The 21,117-nt window shown below is 41.4% G+C and overlaps 1 protein-coding gene across 6 annotated transcripts in view; it reads right to left on the bottom strand.

The window, feature by feature from the left end:
• The window catches only part of ccdc186 (coiled-coil domain-containing protein 186), a 149,773-nt gene extending 129,371 nt beyond the window's left edge, over positions 1 to 20,402 (bottom strand). Inside the window, exons 1-5 of one of the 6 annotated variants that reach the window (XM_082965585.1) lie at positions 20,061 to 20,400; positions 13,736 to 13,802; positions 11,965 to 12,075; positions 5,376 to 6,303; positions 4,490 to 4,616 (exon numbers count right to left, since the gene is read on the bottom strand). In XM_082965585.1, the coding sequence (XP_082821711.1) occupies positions 4,490 to 4,616; positions 5,376 to 6,283 (1,035 nt within the window). In that variant the 5' untranslated portion in view covers positions 6,284 to 6,303; positions 11,965 to 12,075; positions 13,736 to 13,802; positions 20,061 to 20,400. Of the gene's footprint in view, positions 1 to 4,489; positions 4,617 to 5,375; positions 6,304 to 11,964; positions 12,076 to 13,716; positions 13,803 to 15,645; positions 15,770 to 20,060 lie in introns of those variants that run through there. The other 5 variants (XM_045702015.2, XM_014157070.3, XM_045702014.2 and 2 more) reach the window with 5 other exon arrangements.
• Between the last annotated feature and the right edge of the window lie 715 nt (positions 20,403 to 21,117).

The raw sequence follows: 21,117 nt of genomic DNA, 5'->3' as shown, positions 1-21,117 counted from the left end.
GTTTTGTTCGATAAAGTCCATAATTTATGTCCAAATAACTCCTTTTTGTTCTCGCGTTTAGTTCACTATTCCAAATGCACAAAGCGCGGGCACAAAGTCCAGACAAAAAGTCCAAAAAGTTCCATTACAGTTCGTAGAAACATGTCAAACGACGTATATAATCAATCTTTAGCATATTTTTATAATAAATCTTCAATAATACTCCAACCGGACAATTCCGTTGTCATTAGAAAGGAAAGGGAACGGAGCTTGCGCTCACACGCTAGACTAAACTAAAGGCTTTCAGCCTGACCAATTGTTGAAACAGCTCTTATTCGCACCCCTTTCACAATAGAAACCTGAAACAACTTTCTAAAGACTGTTGACATCTAGTGGAAGCCTTTGGAAGTGCAATCTGACGCCATTTACACTGGATATTGGATAGGCAATCACTTGAAAAACTACAAACCTCAGATTTCCCACTTCCTGGATGGATTTTTCCTCAGGTTTTTGCCTGCCAAATGAGTTCTGTTATACTCACAAGATATTATTTTAACAGTTTTGGAAACTTTAGAGTGTTTTCTATCCAAATCTAGCTTCTGGGCCTGAGTAACAGGCAGTTTACTTTGGGCACGCTTTTCATCCGGACGTGAAAATACTGCCCCCTTGCATAAGAGGTTAAACACCATTTCCCATGCTTGTTCAAAGAACCATAAACAATTAACGAGCACGCACCTGTGGAACGGTCGTTAAGACACTAACAGCTTACAGACGGTAGGCAATTAAGGTCACAGTTATGAAAACGTAGGACACTAAAAGAGACCTTTCTACTAACTCTGAAATACACCAAAAGAAAGATGCCCAAGGGTCCCTGCTCATCTGTGTGAACGTGCCTTAGGCATGCTGCAAGGAGGCATGAGGACTGCAGATGTGGCCAGGGCAATAAATTGCAATGTCCGTACTGTGAGACACCTAAAACAACGCTACAGGGAGACAGGACAGGACAGGACGGTCCTCACAGTGGCAGACCACGTGTAACAACACCTGCACAGGATTGGTACATCCAAACATCACACCTGCGGGAAAGGTACAGGATGGATGACAACAACTGCCTGAGTTACACCAGGAAAACACAATCCCTCCATCAGTGCCCATACTGTCCAGAATAGGCTGAGAGAGCCTGGACTGAGGGCTTGTAGGCCTGTTGTAAAGGCAGGTCCTCACCAGACATCACTGGCAACAACGTCGCCTATGGGCACAAACCCACCGTCGCTGGACCAGACAGAACTGGCAAAAAGTGCTCTTCACTGACGAGTCGCGGTTCTGTCTCACCAGGGGTGATTATCGGATTCACATTTATCGTCGAAGGAATGAGCGTTACACCGAGGCCTGTACTCTGGAGCGGGATCGATTTGGAGGTGGAGGTTCCTTCATGGTCTGGGGCGGTATGTCACCGCATCATCGGACTGAGCTTGTTGTCATTGCAGGCAATCTCAATGCTGTGCGTTACAGGGAAGACATCCTCCTCCCTCATGTGGTACCCTTCCTGCAGGCTCATCCTGACATGACCCTCCAGCATGACAATGCCACCAGCCATTCTGCTCGTTCTGTGCGTTATTTCCTGCAAGACAGGAATGTCAGTGTTCTGCCATGGCCAGCAAAGAGCCCGGATCGCAATCCCATTGAGCACGTCTGGTACCTGTTGGATCGGAGGGTGAGGGCTAGGGCCATTCCCCCCACAAATGTCTGGAAACTTGCAGGTGCCTTGGTGGAAGAGTGGGGTAACATCTCACAGCAAGAACTGGCAAATCTGGTGCAGTCCATGAGGAAGAGATGCACTGCAGTACTTAATGCAGCTGGTGGCCACACCAGATACTGACTGTTACTGTTACTTTTGATTTTGACCCCCCCTTTGTTCAGGGACACATTATTCCATTTCTGGTTTTTGCTGAGTTTACATTTGTCACACAGGACCACGTGCAGACCAATCATGGGCTAAGAGCAGGCTCACTCTTCACACATGCACCTAAGAGGGTGTGGTGTGCTATCCAGAGGAGTGTGTGGAGTCAACAAGACTCAAGTGGAGATGGAGGGGCTGATCAATGTCTATGGGGCTGACAGAGGATGAAAGAATGGGGGAAAAAAAAGAGTATGGAGATGGAGGATTGCACAAATGATAAAGATAGTCTACAATCATATAAAAGTACAGAATCGAGAATGATTTCATAATGTATATATAATCCACTTTTTTCTCATGGGGTAATCCAATCTAGCCTAACCGAGTTGTGATGGTAGCCCATAAGCGACAGACAGAGACAGACAGACAGAGACAGACAGAGACAGACAGAGACAGACAGAGACAGACAGACATAAAACATTTGCGGTCCGTTTGGTTTTCCATAGTTGACCTGGCTAGGTTCTTCTACGGCAAAGATCACAGTAGGCTTTCATCAGGTTCATAGACATTTAAAAAAAAATAGACTCCCTCAGTCAGGATGAAAACAACTATATTGAACATGATCCTTTGCTAGTAAAAGCTACTTTTACCATGATACTGAGCAATTTTTTGGTGCCATTCGGCCCCATTCAGCAATATCGCGCGCTTCCAATTAAAATACTTCTGGCTTCATGCACCATCGGGAGTTTTCCATAGGAGTGTGTGGCTGACGTCTGCACTATCCCTAGTGCAGAAACGGGTATTAATTCCCATGCGTCAGGCCCTGGTTGAAAATGGGGCTTTGATCCCATGCCCAAACGATCCCTGTAACACCCTTATTTTACCTGTTAGAAGGCCATCTGGTGAATATCATTTTGTGGAAGATCTTAGAATAGTTAATGATGCTGTTCACGCAAGAGCACCCCTTGTGCCGAACACAATTACTATTCTTTCCCAAGAGCTGTTGTTTCTTGGTTATAGGTTTGGCGAAAGCATTCTTCAGCATCCCCGTTGACCCTGGGTCACAGCATTGGTCATCTTATGTTTCCAGGGTAAAAATGGACAGTTTTGTCACAAGGCTACGTTGAATCACCTGACATTTTTGCCCAGGACATGGTGAGGAACCTGGAAATGAAACGACAAGGGTGACCCTTTAGTAGGCTATGCTGTTGTCACCACTGTTCAAACTATGGAAAGTGCTAGACTTCCCCCTCAGTTGTCTGTCAAGACCATGTGTCAAAAGGAGGGATGGTGTAAATAAAAAAATATTGGAGTACAGTAGGATTTACTCTATTTGCTTTACATTTTTATAAAGAAATGTGTGATCTGTATGACTAATAATGTTGGACGCGTCCAGTCACATCCAAGGACAGAGGGCCCTTTTGAGCACTTGATGATGGACTTCATTGAGTTGAACCCTTGTGAGGGGAACAAGTATTGTTTGGTGATTGTTGACACATTTTCAAAATGGATTGAAGGTTTTCCTTGCAGGAGAGCTACAGCAACAGCTGTGGCAAAGGCTCTTCTGAAAGAGACCCAACATAGTGACTGGTCTCTCTCCCCATGAGATGCTGACAGGGAGACCCATGAGAATGACTAACGCCATTTCCTCAAAACAGGTAATGGAAGACGACGCTAGCGTCCCACCCACAGTTCACACTATTCAACAGCCAGTGAAAAATCAGAGCAGAGCACCAAATTTAAAACCACAAAATGTCATAATTCAAAGTTCTCAAACATAGGACTATTTTACACCATTTTATAGATACACTTCTCCTGAATCGAACCACGTTGTCCGATTTCAAAAAGGCTTTACAGCGAAAGCAAAACATTAGATTATGTTAGGAGAGTAGATAAACACAAATAACCACACAGCCATTTTCCCAGCAACTAGATGCATCACAAATACCCAAAACACAGCTAAATGAAGCACTAACCTTTGACGATCTTCATCAGATGACACACCTAGGTCATCATGTTACACAATACATGCATTTTTTGTTCGATCAAGTTCATATTTATATCCATAAACCCCATTTTACATTGGCGCATGACGTTCAGAAAATATACTGCTCAAAAAAATAAAGGGAACACTTAAACAACACATCCTAGATCTAAATGAAATGAATAATCTAATTAAATACTTTTTTCTTTACATAGTTGAATGTGCTGACAACAAAATCACACAAAAATAATCAATGGAAATCCAATTTATCAACCCATGGAGGTCTGCATTTGGAGTCACACTCAAAATTAAAGTGGAAAACCATACTACAGGCTAATGCAACTTTGATGTAATGTCCTTAAAACAAGTCAAAATGAGGCTCAGTAGTGTGTGTGGCCTCCACGTGCCTGTATGACCTCCCTACAACGCCTGGGTGTTTTCTATCCAAAGCCCATAATTATATGCATATTCTAGCTACTGGTGCAGTAGTAGTAACCTGATTACACTGATGTCTAAATGGAAACCGTTGGAGTAAGTAAGCCAGCCTTGTCCGATCCAGACAGCCCATAAGGGAACAGCCATGAGGCAGCTTGATGGACGTGACACCAGTCTGGAGTTGGAGTGCTTACCTTCTTCACGGTGCACATGTGCTTTTTCTCAGTCTCCACCCTCCTCTTCAGTTCTTCCCTCATGGTGTCCTTCTCTGAGCAGATAGCCAGGACCAGCTCCTGGTGCTTGTTGTTTTCATCCAGCAGCCTATAAGGTCAACAATCCAAGCGTAAGGGTACAGCCACACAGACGCATGAACAGGGATGGAAATGGTATATGAAATATGTTTTTGTCCTTCAAAAGTACAAGATCTCTATTAAAAAGCATAACTTAGCCTAACTTTTCAAATAGACAAGAGGGTATTTTCTACAGAACAAGTTTGGGATATTTCAGCTTGTGATTGCAGAAAGTGCATAAAAATATGATAGGATAATTCATCTATCCACAAAAAAGGCAGGGATATACAGTAGACCTACACTGGTATCATGTGAATGTTTACTTGGCACACAATATACCAAATTATAGCGACATACAACTTGTAAGAATATTTTGAAGATTAGTACGCGTGGTGTAATTTAAGGTCAAGAGGGAATTAACAATCAATGGAAATAGTGTTTTTTCTGTAAAGGGGAATTAATTATCAATGGGTCAGAGACATGGGAGGAATTTGTCTAGGCATTGAGCCTGAAACAAGATACAAGGAATCTTGCAAGGAATTCTTATTGGTCAACCACAGGCTAGGGTTGGGTTATAAAACTACATCCTGTCCCTTTGTTCTGTAGAGAGAATCACTGAGGACAGGGGAGAATGAACATCTACCTCTCAGTATAACATCTATGATTTGTCCCCTTTGAATAAACCTATTTTTTTCCACCTGATTTGCTTTGGGGTCTGTGTTATTGAAGAGTAACATAAACTGCTAACAAACTTCATGACTTTGTTACACATCACCATGGTATTTATTACCTTTTGATAGCCTTTTCCTGCTGCACATACTTGTACTGGATGCACTTCTCGAAAACCATTGGGGAGCCGTCCTGGTCAGCCTGCATGCCATTGACATGGGGTCCACCCTTGCGCCCCCCTCCCCCTCTCTCGGGCAGCTGGCAGGAGAACAACTCCTGCTCCAGCTCATCCAATAGGGACTCCTGGGAGACCGACCGCTGGATCTCAGTCATGAGCTTGCGGCTGCAGTCCGTGTCGTAGGGGCTGGGCGAAGAGTTGGTGTTCGTGGGGGCCATCGTTCGTGGACTGGAAATTCCAGGGTCTGCAAAGGCAGGGCTGGGTGTGGAGGGCGTGGCTGGGCTATTGGTGACTACTGAACCTTGAATGACGTTTTCCTTTGTGGGGGAGGGTTCCACGGAGCATTTGAGGGGGCCATCGACAACAGCTGGTTGAGATTCTGCGTCTCTGTTCGGAATAGAGGTTGAGCAGTCACCCACTCCAACTAGAATAGCGGGTGGAGATTCCACTGCCTTGCCCAGAAGCGACGACAAGCTTTCTATCGTCACCTCCAAAACTGAGTTGGTGCTTTCCATTACCTCATCCAAGACCGAGAATGGACGTTCAGTTGTCCCATCTACAAGAGTTCTTGCGTCTTCCATTGAGGCTGTCCCAATGTCACAGCTAATGTCCACATTGACAGACTCCTCTCCACCCTCTTGCTGGCACTTTTTCTTCTTCTTGTGTTGTATCCCATCTCCCTCCAGACTCTCCTGTTCGACATCATTCCCCCTTTCTGCATAGACCTCATTTTCCTCCATCGTTGTGTCACTCCTGTTGCTCTTGTTGATCCCTGATGACGCCTTCGGCAGGGAGTTGACCTCTGACCCCTGGGTCAGGTCTGAGGCAGAGGCTGGGTCAGACTGCTCCATGGTTTTCCTCAGCTTCACACCTGACACACAGAGACAGAGAGGGATGTGGGGTAGAGAGAGATATGAATGGGAATGAAAGTCTGACATCACTAACTAAGTAATATGAAACACTTCCAGCATAAATTGCACATATAGCCTAGGCCTAGAGGATACCCATTGGAATTTGACAGGGCAGGAGGTAGGCTAACAGTTTTAATGGGAACTTTTGCTTTAATGGGACTAACACTACTTCCTTTTACAGTAACAGACAGCGATAATGATGCCACTTTAATTTCCTTTTCCTTCTTACCGTTAACCTGTTAGGGCTAGGGGGCAGTATTGACACGGCTGGATAAAAAAACGTACCCGATTTAATCTGGTTACTACTCCTGCCCAGTAACTAGAATATGCATATAATTATTGGCTTTGGATAGAAAACACTCCAAAGTTTCTAAAACTGTTTGAATGGTGTCTGTGAGTATAACAGAACTCAAATGGCAGGTCAAAACCTGAGAGATTCCTTTACAGGAAGTGGCCTGTCTGACCATTTATTGTCTTTCTTTGACATCTCATTCAATTACAAAGGATCTCTGCGGTAACGTGACACTTCCCACGGCTCCAATAGGCTCTCAGAGCCCGGGAAAAACATGAATGGTGTCATTCCAGCCCAAAGCTGAAACACATTATCGCCTTTGTCAAGTGGTCGATCAAGGGACTGTGGGCTTAGGCGCGTGCACTGGTCGCCCCCGTCTTTGTGTTTTTTTCCTCTGTTTGCCGAAAAGGAGATTCCCGGTCGGAATATTATCGCTTTTTTACGAGATAAATTGCATAAAAATTGATTTTAAACAGCGGTTGACATGCTTCGAGGTACGGTAATGGAATATTTAGATATTTTTTGTCACGAATTGCGCCATGCGCGCGACCCTGATTTACCATTTCGGATAGTGTCTGGGACGCACGAACAAAACGCCGCTATTCGGATATAATGATGGATTATTTTGGACCAAACCAACATTTGTTATTGAAGTAGCAGTCCTGGGAGTGCATTCTGACGAAGACAACAAAAGGTAATCAAACTTTTATAATAGTAAATCTGATTTTGGTGAAGACTAAACTTGCCGGGTGTCTAAATAGCTAGCCCGTGATGGCTGGGCTATGTACTTAGAATATTGCAAAATGTGCTTTCACCAAAAAGCTATTTTAAAATCGGACATATCGAGTGCATAGAGGAGTTCTGTATCTATAATTCTTAAAATAATTGTTATGCTTTTTGTGAACGTTTATCGTGAGTAATTTAGTAAATTGTTAGTAAATTCCCCGGAAGTTTGCGGGGGGTATGCTAGTTCTGAACGTCACATGCTAATGTAAAAAGCTGTTTTTTGATATAAATATGAACTTGATTGAACAAAACATGCATGTATTGTATAACATAATGTCCTAGGGTTGTCATCTGATGAAGATCATCAAAGGTTAGTGCTGCATTTAGCTGTCTTCTGGGTTTTTGTGACATTATATGCTAGCTTGAAAAATGGGTGTCTGATTATTTCTGGCTGGGTACTCTGCTGACATAATCTAATGTTTTGCTTTCGTTGTAAAGCCTTTTTGAAATCGGACAGTGTGGTTAGATTAACGAGAGTCTTATCTTTAAATAGCTGTAAAATAGTCATATGTTTGAGAAATTGAAGTAATAGGATTTTTAAGGTATTTGAAAATCGCGCCACAGGATTCAACTGGCTGTTACGTAGGTGGGACGAATTCGTCCCGCCTGCCCTAGAGAGGTTAACCCAGCTGGGCAAATCAGGGGTTCTACACTAACTTTTTCCACAGCACATGATTTGGTCACACCATTTAAAAAATAAATACAAATATAATTGATAATGACCTGGCCTGTGTTCCATAATGTGCCTGCATTCCATGCAGAACCTGATGTGCCTGCATTCCATACAGAACCTGATGTGCCTGCATTCCATACATAGCTAGCTAACGTCAACAGGTTAATGTCAACACACCATAGTCATGGGTCTACAAAAACAATTGAATGGTACTCTACTCATGACAAAAAATCTGATTTGACATTGTAGTGGCTATCGCTGTTTTGGTTGTTTGTTTTTTGCTTAGTGACATGGCGAATATAATATTTTTGGTATTGCCACAACAATGCCACAGTGCTGGGTGCTAACCAACCATGTTCAATGTTAGCTAGCTAACATTAGGCTCTAACTAGAACAGCAAACGGCTCTGGGAAACAAATAATAATGTCAGCTATCAGCTAGCTAGCTAACAGTACACTTTAGCTTGAATGGAAACCACTTTCGGTCAAAATTAGAAAACGTGTAATATCTGAAAATGTAGCTAGCTAATGCAGGACTATCATGCATGATGGACGTGTCTCCCTGTCACGGATGCCATGCCACGGTCACCCTTAGTTTGAATATGTAATCCGGAGACAGGTATTTTCTCCATCACTTTAGCTATCATACTCTAATTCCACTGATTTCAAAACTTGATTCTCCAGAAAGTGGAGAGCAACACTTATGCAGCTTCACTACAAAATATATATATATATATATATTTTTTAAAGCCGCGTTTGACAGGATTACCAACACAGACTGACGAGCTCAAATAGACAAAAGCCATCTACGGCAGACCAATCCGAACTCCTCTCTCGGCATGTCCAGCCCACTCATTATCTCAGCCAATCATGGCTAGTGTGAAGATTGCTGACTTTTTCTATGGCTTAACCAACAAGGTTCATAATTTATCCATTTTATTCGTATTTACAGATGGCATACACGTTCGTTATTAAGGCACATGAAAGTTCACATGTTCCTGAAGGCATTTCTGCGAAAAACTGCATTTTGATAAAAAAATATATATGTTTTTACATTCAAACGGCTCTACACGTAAGTCGTGACTTGCGACATACACCTAGTTTCCTGAATCGGGTCACATATAGGCCCTACACGCACCGCACACAGCAGGGCTTGACATTCAGGTAAATTTGACAGTGGCACACCGGGCCAGTACCAAAAGAAAGCTACTGGCACAAATGACAAAAAAATACTGACACGGGTCAAGATCTGACAGGAAAGCCAATAGTGCACTCATCATTTCAATAAACAGGTGATTTTGTCTTTCATTTGAGGGCTGAGAAAGTAGCCTATACAGGGTTCATAGACATTTGCAAGTAAAATTCACACACTGAAAATATATTCTTTAAAGCACTTAACCCTACAACCGCTGGGTGTCAAACTAATGAGCAGTCATTCTGACTGCAACATAAGTGTAATTAATATATTTCAAATATGCTATAGCAAAAACAATAATTTGGTTGCGTTTATGAAAGCCTTGAGTAACAGAATACGATTTGTATGTTATTCCAATACCACAACAGCATTTATTAGTTTGTTACTGTAGGCTTTCAATCAATGTTATTATTCATGGAGTGCCTTTGTTACAACTATGAAACAGAAAGCATGTGTTGGAAGATGGTAACAACTTATTTTTAATAACGACAAAATAAAATAAAAATACCCCAACCACGGTCAAAATTCGGGCAGTCAAATGATGAAAACATCAGCAGCTTAAACATCATTATAAGCGCTAAGTGGCCTTGATAAATAGTGAAACTCAACACAAAATAAATAATGGTATTATAATGAATATACAGTACCAGTCAAAAATGTTGACACCGACTAATTGAAGGGTTTCTTTATTTGTACCATTTTCTACATTGTAGAATAATAGTGAAGACATCGAAACTATGAAATAACACGTGACCCGATTCAGGAAACTAGGCTTATGTCGCGGGTCACTAATTCACAGGAGAGCCGTTTGAACGTAAATTACATTTTTATCAAACGCTTGCGTCCCACCTACGTAACAGCCACTGCCAGCCTGTGGCGCGATTTTCAAAACCTTAAAAATCCTATTACTTCAGAGTCTTGTCTTTAAAGGAGAGTCTTGTCTTTAAAATGGTGAAAAATAGTCATATGTTTGAAAAATGGAAGTTTGGGGATTTTTGAGGAGTTTGTAATTCGCGCCACGCCCCATCATTGGATATTGGCGAGGCGTTCCGCTAGCGGAACATCTAGATGTAAGAGGTTAATGAGAGAATCACTGACATGATGTCAGCTGGTCCTTTTGTGGCAGGGCTGAAATGCAGTGGAAATGTTTTTGGGGGATTCAGTTCATTTGCATGGCAAATATGGACTTTGCAAATCATCTGATCACTCTTCATAACATTCTGGAGTATATGCAAATTGCCATTATACAAACTGAGGCAGCAGACTTTGTGAAAATTTATATTTGTGTCAGTCTCAAAACTTTTGGCCACGACTGTACACTGTCTAAGCCAAGGACTACATGCTTGATTACAAAACTGTGTGGGGTAAATATATTTTATATGACATACATTATTTTGTGTTAACTATTAAATAGTAGCCTACATAAAAGTGTGTTTAAATCATTTGTAACTTGTTAACAATTTCTGCTAGTTAGTTGTTGCTACCATGTGGGTTTTAGCTTGCTTGAGCCTGCTAACTGAGGAGTATTAATTCACCTGTTTCCATTTCATTTTAAAACATTGTTCTTACAAAGGAGTTGTTTATTCTAACTGCTTAGCTATGTATCTGTACATGGAATTGCATTTGTTTTTACTCATTTTTTTCAAATCTTTACAGGAAAATGCCACAGGCACTATCTGATGTGTGGAGACCTGTCACTGCAGCTAATGTAGAAGGAAAATATGTGTACATTTGCAAATACTGTGCCAAATCATATGTGAAGAATGCAACAAAGATGCAGAATCATCTGGCCAAGTGCATAAAGTTCCCTCAGCACTCAGAACGAGCAACCTCTGACAAAAGTCCCTCTACTTCTACTCAAGGTGAAAATGTGGAATCAGACACCTCATTGATAGCAACAGCTCATGGTCTTCCTGGAATCAGATGTTTTTTTGACTCAATGGAGGAACGTAGTCAGAGAAATTCTGATGAATGTTTTGCTCGAGCTGTGTATATGCAACTGGTTCACCTCTGATGCTCACAGGCAATGTGTATTGGAAGAGATTTCTGAATGTTCTTCGCCCAGCATACACCCCTCCAACCAGACATGCTTTATCTACTCATTTGCTGGATGCAGAGTTCAAGTGAAGGTCAAGCAAATCATAGAGAAAGCAGACTGCATTGCAATCCTCTCTGATGGGTGGTTGAATGTTCGTGGGCAAGGAATAATTAACTACATCATCGCCACCCCTCAACCAGTAATCTACAAGAGCACAGACACAAGGGACAACAGACACACCGGTCTCTACTTTGCAGATGAGCTGAAGGCAGTCAATGAGACAATACCATCCTGTCTGATGTTCAGACTCTGCTTGCAGATGCAAGAGAAGAAATCCGTACTGCCCTGCCCACTTCACTGTTGAGCCAAGTAGAATAAACTGCAGTTCTGAAATAAATCAAAAAGTGTGAAGACCTCTGCCTGAAGCTCATACACGCCACAGCGTACATGTTGGACCCCAAGTATGCTGGCAAGAGCATCCTGTCTGGTGCAGATATCAACAAGGCCTATGGTGTCATCACTACCATGTCTCGCCACCTCGGCCTGGATGAGGGCAAGGTTCTTGGCAATCTGGCAAAGTACACTTCCAAGCAAGGGCTTTGGGATGGAGATGCAATATGGCAGTCGTGCCAACATACCTCATCAGCCACCTGGTGGAAGGGACTTTGTGGATCTGAGGCTCTTTCTCCTGTTGCCTCCATCATCCTCCAAATCCCACCAACATCAGCCGCCTCAGAGCACAACTGGTCCTTGTTTGGGAACACACACAACAGGCTGACCAACACAAGGCTTGACAAATTGGTGGCCATCCTGGCAAATTTGAGGCTTTTTGAGCCTGACGAGCCATCCTCAACAAGGTTGGAAAGTGATATGTTAGGATATATGAAGTTCACATCCTTATTAATCATTAGCTGTAATAGAGAAATGAGGGGTGCCATAGCAAACAAAAACAGGGAGAAGGGAAAATCTGGAGACAGAGGTCGACCGATTATGATTTTTCAACGCCGATAACGATTATTGGAGTAGCAAAAAAAGCCGATACCGTTTAATCTGCCAATATATATATATATATATAAAAACAGTGTTGGAGAAGAAAGTAAAAGTGCAATATGTGCCATGTAAAAAAAGCTAACGTTTAAGTTCCTTGCTCAGAACATATGAAAGCTGGTGGTTCAATATTCCCAGTTCTTCAATATTCCCAGTTAAGATGTTTTAGGTTGTAGTTATTATAGGAATTATGACGCGTCGACTATTTCTCTCTATACCATTTGTATTTCATATACCGTTGACTATTGGATGTTCTTATAGGCACTTTAAGGGTAACCCTAAATATTGCTGTTACATTGCACAACCTTCAATGTTATGTCTTAATTATGCAAAATTCTGGAAAATTAATTACGGTCTTTGTTAGGAAGAACACAGTTCGCAACGAGCCAGGCGGCCCAAACTCTTGCATATACCTTGACTCTGCGTGAAATGAAGGCAAGAGAAGTGACACAATTTCCCTTGTTAATATATTGCCTGCTAACATGAATTTATTTTAACTAAATATGCAGGTTTAAAAACATATACTTGTGTATTGATTTTAAGAAAGGCAAAAGAGGTTTATGGTTAGGTACATTCGTGCAACAATTGTGCTTTTTTCACGAATGCGCCTTTGTTAAATCATCACCTTTTGACGAAGTAGGCTGTGATTTGATGATACATTAACAGGCACCACATTGATTATATGCAACACAGGACAAGCTAGTTAACCTAGTAATATCATCAACTATGTGTAGTTAAGTAGTGATTATGTGAAGATTTATATTTTTTTGTAAGATAAGTTTAATGCTAGTTAGCAACTTACCTTGGCACCTTGCTGCACTCGCGTAACAGGTGGTCAGCCTGGCACGCAGTTTCCTCGTGGAATGCAATGTTATCGGCCATAATCGGCATCCAAAAATGACGATTACAGATTGTTATGAAAACTTGAAATCGGCCCTAATTAAATCGGCCATGCCCATTAATCGGTTGACCTCTAGTAGACATGCTGACATAAAAGAACATCATCTTTGCCAGAATTCAGCCAGCCTTCACAAGACAACAACATATGTCCCCTTTTGTGCTTTATACCTTCAAAAGAATATAGTACGTTCTATGGATGGTCTTAAACTGCAGTAATTTATGTCTGAGATTATATGAACATGACTGGGCATTCTAACATATCTGTATCCATCCATCATCATCATCATCATCATCATCATCAATAGCGGCTCCCAGGTCTTCCTCACATTTCTGTTTTCCATGTTTTGTGTCATCAGGAAAAGCTTCTATCAACCCTTGCAAGATTGTCAAATAGCTTCTGGCTTGTCCAGTGTTTGCTGACCAGAGAGAATCAAGTGTGGTACCTGCAAAAATTCACCTCACCTCTGTCACAGACTGGTCTTCCCTGGCTGCCTGACTCTGCTGAGACCCCTGTCACCATCTGATCCTCCTAAAATGAGGCACGACAAAGAATTACCTTGGTGTACATTTATACATTATATTATCCAAGAAAAGAATGGTGAAATAATTGAAATTACCATTATTCCCAGATTCCAAACTGTAGCTTTAAACTTAAGCTGATGTCCTGTAGCTACTCTAGTTCTACCCATCAATTCAAGATGGAACTTTGTCTCATTCACTGAATATGCTTCAAAATTCACCTGATATCTATAGACAGGTCTTCCCTGGCTGTCTGACCCTGCTGGGACCCCTGTCACCATCTGATCCTGCTAAGACATGATGAGCATAGTGTTGTGTACTGACTGCACTAGAGGGCTGCATTCCGCCAGATGCCTGCGGGACCTGTGGGTCCCGACAGAGATCATTGCGGCGCAGTCGGCATATTTCATGCTGCAGGTGGGAGCGGACGGTCAGACAGACAACTATGGGATGAATATATTTTTGTTGTTCCACATAATATTTTGAAATGGTCCTTTCTGCATTAGCCTACCTATTGTATTAAAAGCATATCTTTTTGGCATTATTCACACACAGAATTCGCTGCTTCAACTTCAGTAGCCTACCTCTCCTAGTTGGGTTTGAGAGTTCAAGTGCGCCTAGTATGTGTGGTCTAAATTGAAATAAGAGTAGGATGCCTACATGGGCAGAGAATCACGTGGCAGTTACCTTGAATATGAAATGAACTTAAATATGATTTGACTCTAGTTTACTACAGTGTCTGTAAATAAATATTGATAATGAAAAGAAGTGGAGGGCGCCCAACTAGCATGAGTCGAAGTGCAATCAAAATGTTTTATCATAATTGAAAAGGAAAAGGCACAACACGCACATAGGTTAGGCTACTATGGTGGGCGAGAGTTGCGCCTTTTCATTTTCAATAAGTATGGATTACCCATTTATTTGTCTCTGCCTGCAAATAGTCCCCCTAAAAGGTAGGCTATATCCGATAGGTCTATGCAAAACGTAGCAAGTGTCACTGTCAGCATTCTTGCTGCCTCCAGTTCAGTAGCCATACCTGCGAGATCAGGTGCGTGTGTGGTCTCAATTAAATAGAGTAGGCTATAACCTAAGTATACATGGGCGGAGAAGTACAGGCAGTTCTTTCCAAAAAAATGTACTTCCTGAATAGGCCCATGGTTAGGCTATAGTTTACGACATTACCTAGAAATAGGCCTAAATATTGATCACCCATATTTCTCCATCTGAAAATCTTCCCACTTCTAAAAGGTAGGCTATAAAAATTGCTCAAGAGAAAGTGCAATTCTCTCCAACTCTGCTCTCTTCAAACTACATCCAGCAGATGGGCTGATATAGCCCAGTAATACAACTTAAGGGCCATGTGAGAATCTCTGGTAATTTAACCTATTTCTTAAGTTATTTTTGCACAATTGAAGTTGCCTATAGGGCAAAAAATTACTGTGACCATGGCTGGCAAGATTCAGGTCTAGTTTGATTGAGGGAAAAATAATAGCTAACGTAAGCCAACTTTTGGCCAGCTCTCTAACGGTACATCAACTGGTGAAAGCTTGCCAAGCTAATTTACTTCTGAAACGTGACAAAACAAAGACTACAAAACGTCCATTCAAACAACTGCTGTTAGACAGTAATAATAGCCACCTCATAATAGCCATCTCATATCGCTATTTGACAAGAAACTTGAGGCTTGAGCTGACCTTGCTGAAGTAGCTACTCAGTAGCTTAGCTTAATCATTCATCTCAGTAGAGGGAATGAAACAATAGCTAACATTACATGTCAGTTACAATCCTAGCTCAGCGCTGCGAATAACCCCTAGTTAAAAAAAAAAATGTATGTTAAGTTTAACAGCAGTTACCTTGCCAGCAACATCAGTCAACTAAAGAGTAGACAGTTAATGTTATTTTTAAACAACTCGGTGAAAGAGCGCAACGTGTACACTGAAATATGCTTAACTCTCCTGTGCTGGTCCAGCCAGCCTTCCAGAAGCTCAGCCTTCCAGAAGCTTTGCCTTCACACAGCCTGTCAGCCCACTCAGTGGTGTCCGTGTGGTCCTAAAGCACACTGTTGCCTCGTTTTGTAGCACATTCCAATGATAAAACTGGGAGACAGACAAATTAAATTGTAGAATATGGTGGGGTCATGCCCGTGACTGTAATTGCGTGCATGTATTTTCAAAAGTCAAAAAAGTGGTCTTAACAAAATACCAAATAAAAACTTTATGCTTATGTAATGTCTCCAAGGTCTTCACAGTTTGTTATATATATATATATATAAATAAAAGGACAGAGATGTGTGGTTCGAAGGTATTTTAGACGTATTTCTACATTTAATGGGATCCTATGGGCAAATGGCGTAACATGATATGCCTATAAAGTATCTAAATATGTGGGATATTGACCGAAAACTTTCTTGGGATATCAAACAATAGTATAGGCAAGGGTTAAAACAGGTACACATATCAAAATGTGGAAAATACTCCTTTAAGTGGCAGATGCTCTTACCTGAAAACTCCAGATTGTGTCTTTAAGTATATTAAACAGGGTTTATAAACTCATATTTCTATAAACCCCATCTTAAATCAATCCAATTGTTTTCAAAATATATAATAATAATAATAATAATAATAATAATAATAATAATAAGAGATACAATAGTTGTAAGCAGTGGTCCTAGTAAATAATTAAAGTTACCAGCACAGCACACCCATCAACTATACATTAGAATTAGCTTATTATCATTCCCGAAACTGACCTAAAAATGATGTGGCAATTAGAAATGTGTTTTTCAGTAATGAGAGGCCCTTAGCTCAATCTGCAAGTAATAGGAGACAGCCATTATGAACCAGCAAACAATTGACCACATGACTAAAGCCCATTCATTCCTCCATGTTGGCGAGGTAATGGTTCTCAAGGTTTTTCCCAATTTTAGTTTTTTGGAAAGGTAAAGTAATTTACAGGGGGTGTTTGAGAATAAGATACTCATTCTGAAGAAATATAAGTGAAGAAATTAAATGAACTTGTGCTGATCTAAGAACAGCTCCTCTAGATGATGGATCATGGGTGAATAAATCTATTTTAAAAATGATTGGAGTTTCTACAGGAACTTGAAAAACTGTTATGGTAATGAAAAACATGTCCACAGACACCATTTTTACATAAATATTTTAGTTCCATCTAAATAAACTTCAACTAGCATACCATTTACAGTGAGGGAAAAAAGTATTTGATCTCCTCTCAATCAGAAAGATTTCTGGCTCCCAGGTGTCTTTTATACAGGTAACGTGCTGAGATTAGCAGCACCCTCTTAAAGGGAGTGCTCCTAATCTCAGCTTGTTACCTGTATAAAAGACACCTGTCCACAGAAGCAATCAATCAATCAGATTCCAAACTCTCCACCATGGCCAAGACAAAAGAGCTCTCCAAGGATGTCAGGGACAAGATTGTAGACCTACACAAGGCTGGAATGGGTTACAAGACCATCGCCAAGCAGCTTGGTGAGAAGGTGACAACAGTTGGTGTGATTATTCGCAAATGGAAGAAACACAAAAGAACTGTCAATCTCCCTCGGTCTGGGGCTCCATGCAAGACCTCACCTCGTGGAGTTGCAATGATCATGAGAACGGTGAGGAATCAGCCCAGAACTACACGGGAGGATCTTGTCAATGATCTCAAGGCAGCTGGGACCATAGTCACCAAGAAAATAATTGGTAACACACTACGCCATGAAGGACTGAAATCCTGCAGCGCCCGCAAGGTACCCCTGCTCAAGAAAGCACATATATATGCCCGTCTGAAGTTTGCCAATGAACATCTGAATGATTCAGAGGACAACTGGGTGAAAATGGTGTGGTCAGATGAGACCAAAATGGAGCTCTTTGGCATCAACTCAACTCGCCGTGTTTGGAGGAGGAGGAATGCTGCCTATGACCCCAAGAACACCATCCCCACCGTCAAACATGGAGGTGGAAACATTATGCTTTGGGGGTGTTTTTCTGCTAAGGGGACAGGACAACTTCACCGCATCAAACAGACGATGGACGGGGCCATGTACCGTAAAATCTTGGGTGAGAACCTCCTTCCCTCAGGCAGGGCATTGAAAATGGGTCGTGGATGGGTATTCCAGCATGTCAATGACCCAAAACACACGGCCAAGGCAATAAAGGAGTGGCTGAAGAAGAAGCACATTAAGGTCCTGGAGTGGCCTAGCCAGTCTCCAGACCTTAATCCCATAGAAAATCTGTGGAGGGAGCTGAAGGTTCGAGTTGCCAAACGTCAGCCTCGAAACCTTAATGACTTGGAGAAGATCTGCAAAGAGGAGTGGGACAAAATCCCTCCTGTGATGTGTGCAAACCTGGTGGCCAACTACAAGAAACGTCTGACCTCTGTGATTGCCAACAAGGGTTTCGCCACCAAGTACTAAGTCATGTTTTGCAGAGGGGTCAAATACTTATTTCCCTCATTAAAATGCAAATCATTTTGTAACATTTTTGACATGTGTTTTTCAGGATTTTTTTGTTGTTATTATTCTGTCTCTCACTGTTCAAATAAACCTACCATTAAAATTCTAGACTGATAATTTCTTTGTCAGTGGGCAAACGTACAAAATCTGCAGGGGATCAAATACTTTTTTCCCCTCACTGTATATACTATTAGTTCATTTTAGTATACTATAAATGAACAGTATGCTTTCAGTTGAGCGTACCATCTCTTCACCTGTCTATCAGAAGTTGATTCTGTTGCTATGGAACCTCTTGCTAGCTTAAATTACTAGTTAGAAGTTTTACGACTTGGAGTTCGCTCGTAAATTCAGAGCATTGTCAGATTGTCTGTTTGTAATTTCAGCGCGTTTCGCTCTGGCCGAAGAGTAGGGTTGATCTGAGCGTTTTGACCTCACAACGGCAGTAAAGCACCAAAGCTAACTGGCTAACGCTGGCTAGCTATTTCCAGACAAATGAGAGAACACCTCACTCTGACCATTTTACTGACACCAGTCACATTCAACGGGTGTTGAGCACTCGTAAATTCATTATTCTGCGCTCTGCTACACTGAGACGAGAGTGTCCTGAAATCGGAGTAGATAGCCAGAGCGAATTTATGAAAGCACCCGAGTGTCCAGCTAAGAATGACAGGAATAATCAAGTCAATAAACATTGGGTAGTTAGTTAGCCTATAGTTAATATACTGGCAAGTTTGATGTATAAGTAGGCAACTAACTTTAGCTAACAACATACCGGTACATACTGCTGTAATGATACGCTGTGTTGTTCGTAAGGACAGCGTAGCTAACAAATTGTCAGCCAATATAATGTGTAAGGTAGATTATTGTTGAAGTCATTAACTTATTACATTGCTCAACATTTTCTTAACATTTCTTATAATAGGTTAAAGCAATGAATTTGTATCCCCTCTTGTACTTCCGCTGCATTTTGTCCTCTGTTTTCTTCAAATCTGAAAACGTTGTGAAGCCACGCCTATTTTCTTAAGCATTGCATTATGGGCCCTAAAAGCATGGAAAGTGTCCACTGCTGATATACTTCGTATTTTGGCGAATTTAGTACGATATCCGGGAACTTTTGGTATACTAACTATATCCACACTATGACCAATAACAATACTATATACTCAATTTACGTCACAAATACTATGGTTAGTATGAGTATTCGAACACAACTAAAGTATTTTGGAAGAACACCCCATGGCTGAAGGTCCTCTAGAAAAGGATGTGGGCAGTGGTATTCTTGTAATGACTCTGCCTGTGGCAAAAGTCAATAACATAACTTAGCTACATACCCTATATAACAAGTACAACCAAAGTTTGTATACAAGGATATCTGCCTTTAAAAGCCGCAGATGGCTAGACAGCTTACGTTAGCTAACTCATATGCCGCGTTGAGAACAACTGGGAACTCGGAAACATAGGAAGTAAAGTCATGACGTCGGAGCTCTAGAAATTGGCCCGAGTTGGGTTAACGTTCAAAAGATTTTTCCTATTCGGAGTTCCCAGTTGTTTTGAATGTGGCAATATGATGCATAGCTGGTATTCTGGCTAGCGTTAGTCATATTGAATGCCATATACACTGAATATTGATGTTGAAGTCATTTTATATCTAGTAATAATACAACGACCAATATAAATAGCTAGCTAAACACATCTAGCAAGTTAGCTAACGATAGCTAGCTAACCAACCAACGCGTTAGCTACCACTAAACTGTATTCTGTTAACTAGACAGAAAATAAGATAGATTGATAGTTTGCATTGCAAATACCAACCTTATATGATATATCCATTTGGTAAGGTTCCGATGTTACAAAAAAATCGACACTTTCCTTGACAGCTGATCCAGCTCAGCTGGTTACCCCCAACAAGTCGCTGAGGTGACAGTAACACCAGAGACGGAAAAGAAAACGAGACACCCCTCTCCCTTTTCCCCCAGTTTTTTTTCTGGTTGAATGAAAGTCAATGAACTAAGTAGACCGACCCGGAACTGACAATCGTAAAAGTCCTGAGGGAACTATTGCCCACGTGAAGGTCCTATCTTCATTAATCCACCATCTTTGGTGACACATCAACAAATATGGCCACTGCAGGAAAGATCCTTGCTAGATTGAAGTGAACGGGACGATGGCGGAAGTGGATGCTGAGTTCGAATTAAGCAGCGCGTCGAGTACATTTGGCGAAGAAGAATGTTGTGAATCGACAACAGAAGTATCGAAAACTGGAAATAAAACGAAATTGTCTAAAATTGGAGTGGAGGATACGTGTCTAAATGATAATGAATCGCTTCTTGTTGCGATGCGTTTGTTGAGTAAGGATGCATATGTGGAAAACCCGTTTGTGGTGTCAAATGGTGAAGTATGCGCTTGGAAAAGTGGAGTCTATCAGAGTGACCAGGAGTGGTCTTATTTTGATTAACTGTATTCATGAAGAACAGAGGAAGATTGCATTGGGCAAAAGAATCCGGACAACAGAAGTTGTGTTTTGAACTTCGGAAGAGAGCACCCTCCAGTAGTGTAAAAATACTTGAAAGTACTACTTAAGTCGTTTTTTGGGGTATCTGTATTTTACTTTACTATTTATATTTTTGACAACTTTTACTCCACTACATTCCTTAAGAAAATAATGTACTTTCTACTCCATACATTTTCCCTGACACCCAAAAGTACTAGTTATATTTTGAATGCTTAGCAGGACAGGAATTCATGCACTTAAACACAAAATCCCTGGTCATCCCTACTGCATCTGATCTGGCAGACTGACTAAACACATGCTTTGTTTGTAAATTATGTCTGAGTGTTGGAGTGTGCCCCCTGGCTATTTGTATATGTT

This window comes from Salmo salar, chromosome 19 (genome assembly GCF_965601325.2).
Source record: "Salmo salar chromosome 19, fSalSal1, whole genome shotgun sequence".
In the NCBI taxonomy this organism is placed as follows: Eukaryota; Metazoa; Chordata; class Actinopteri; order Salmoniformes; family Salmonidae; genus Salmo; species Salmo salar.
This window is presented reverse-complemented; position numbering and strand designations above follow the sequence as displayed.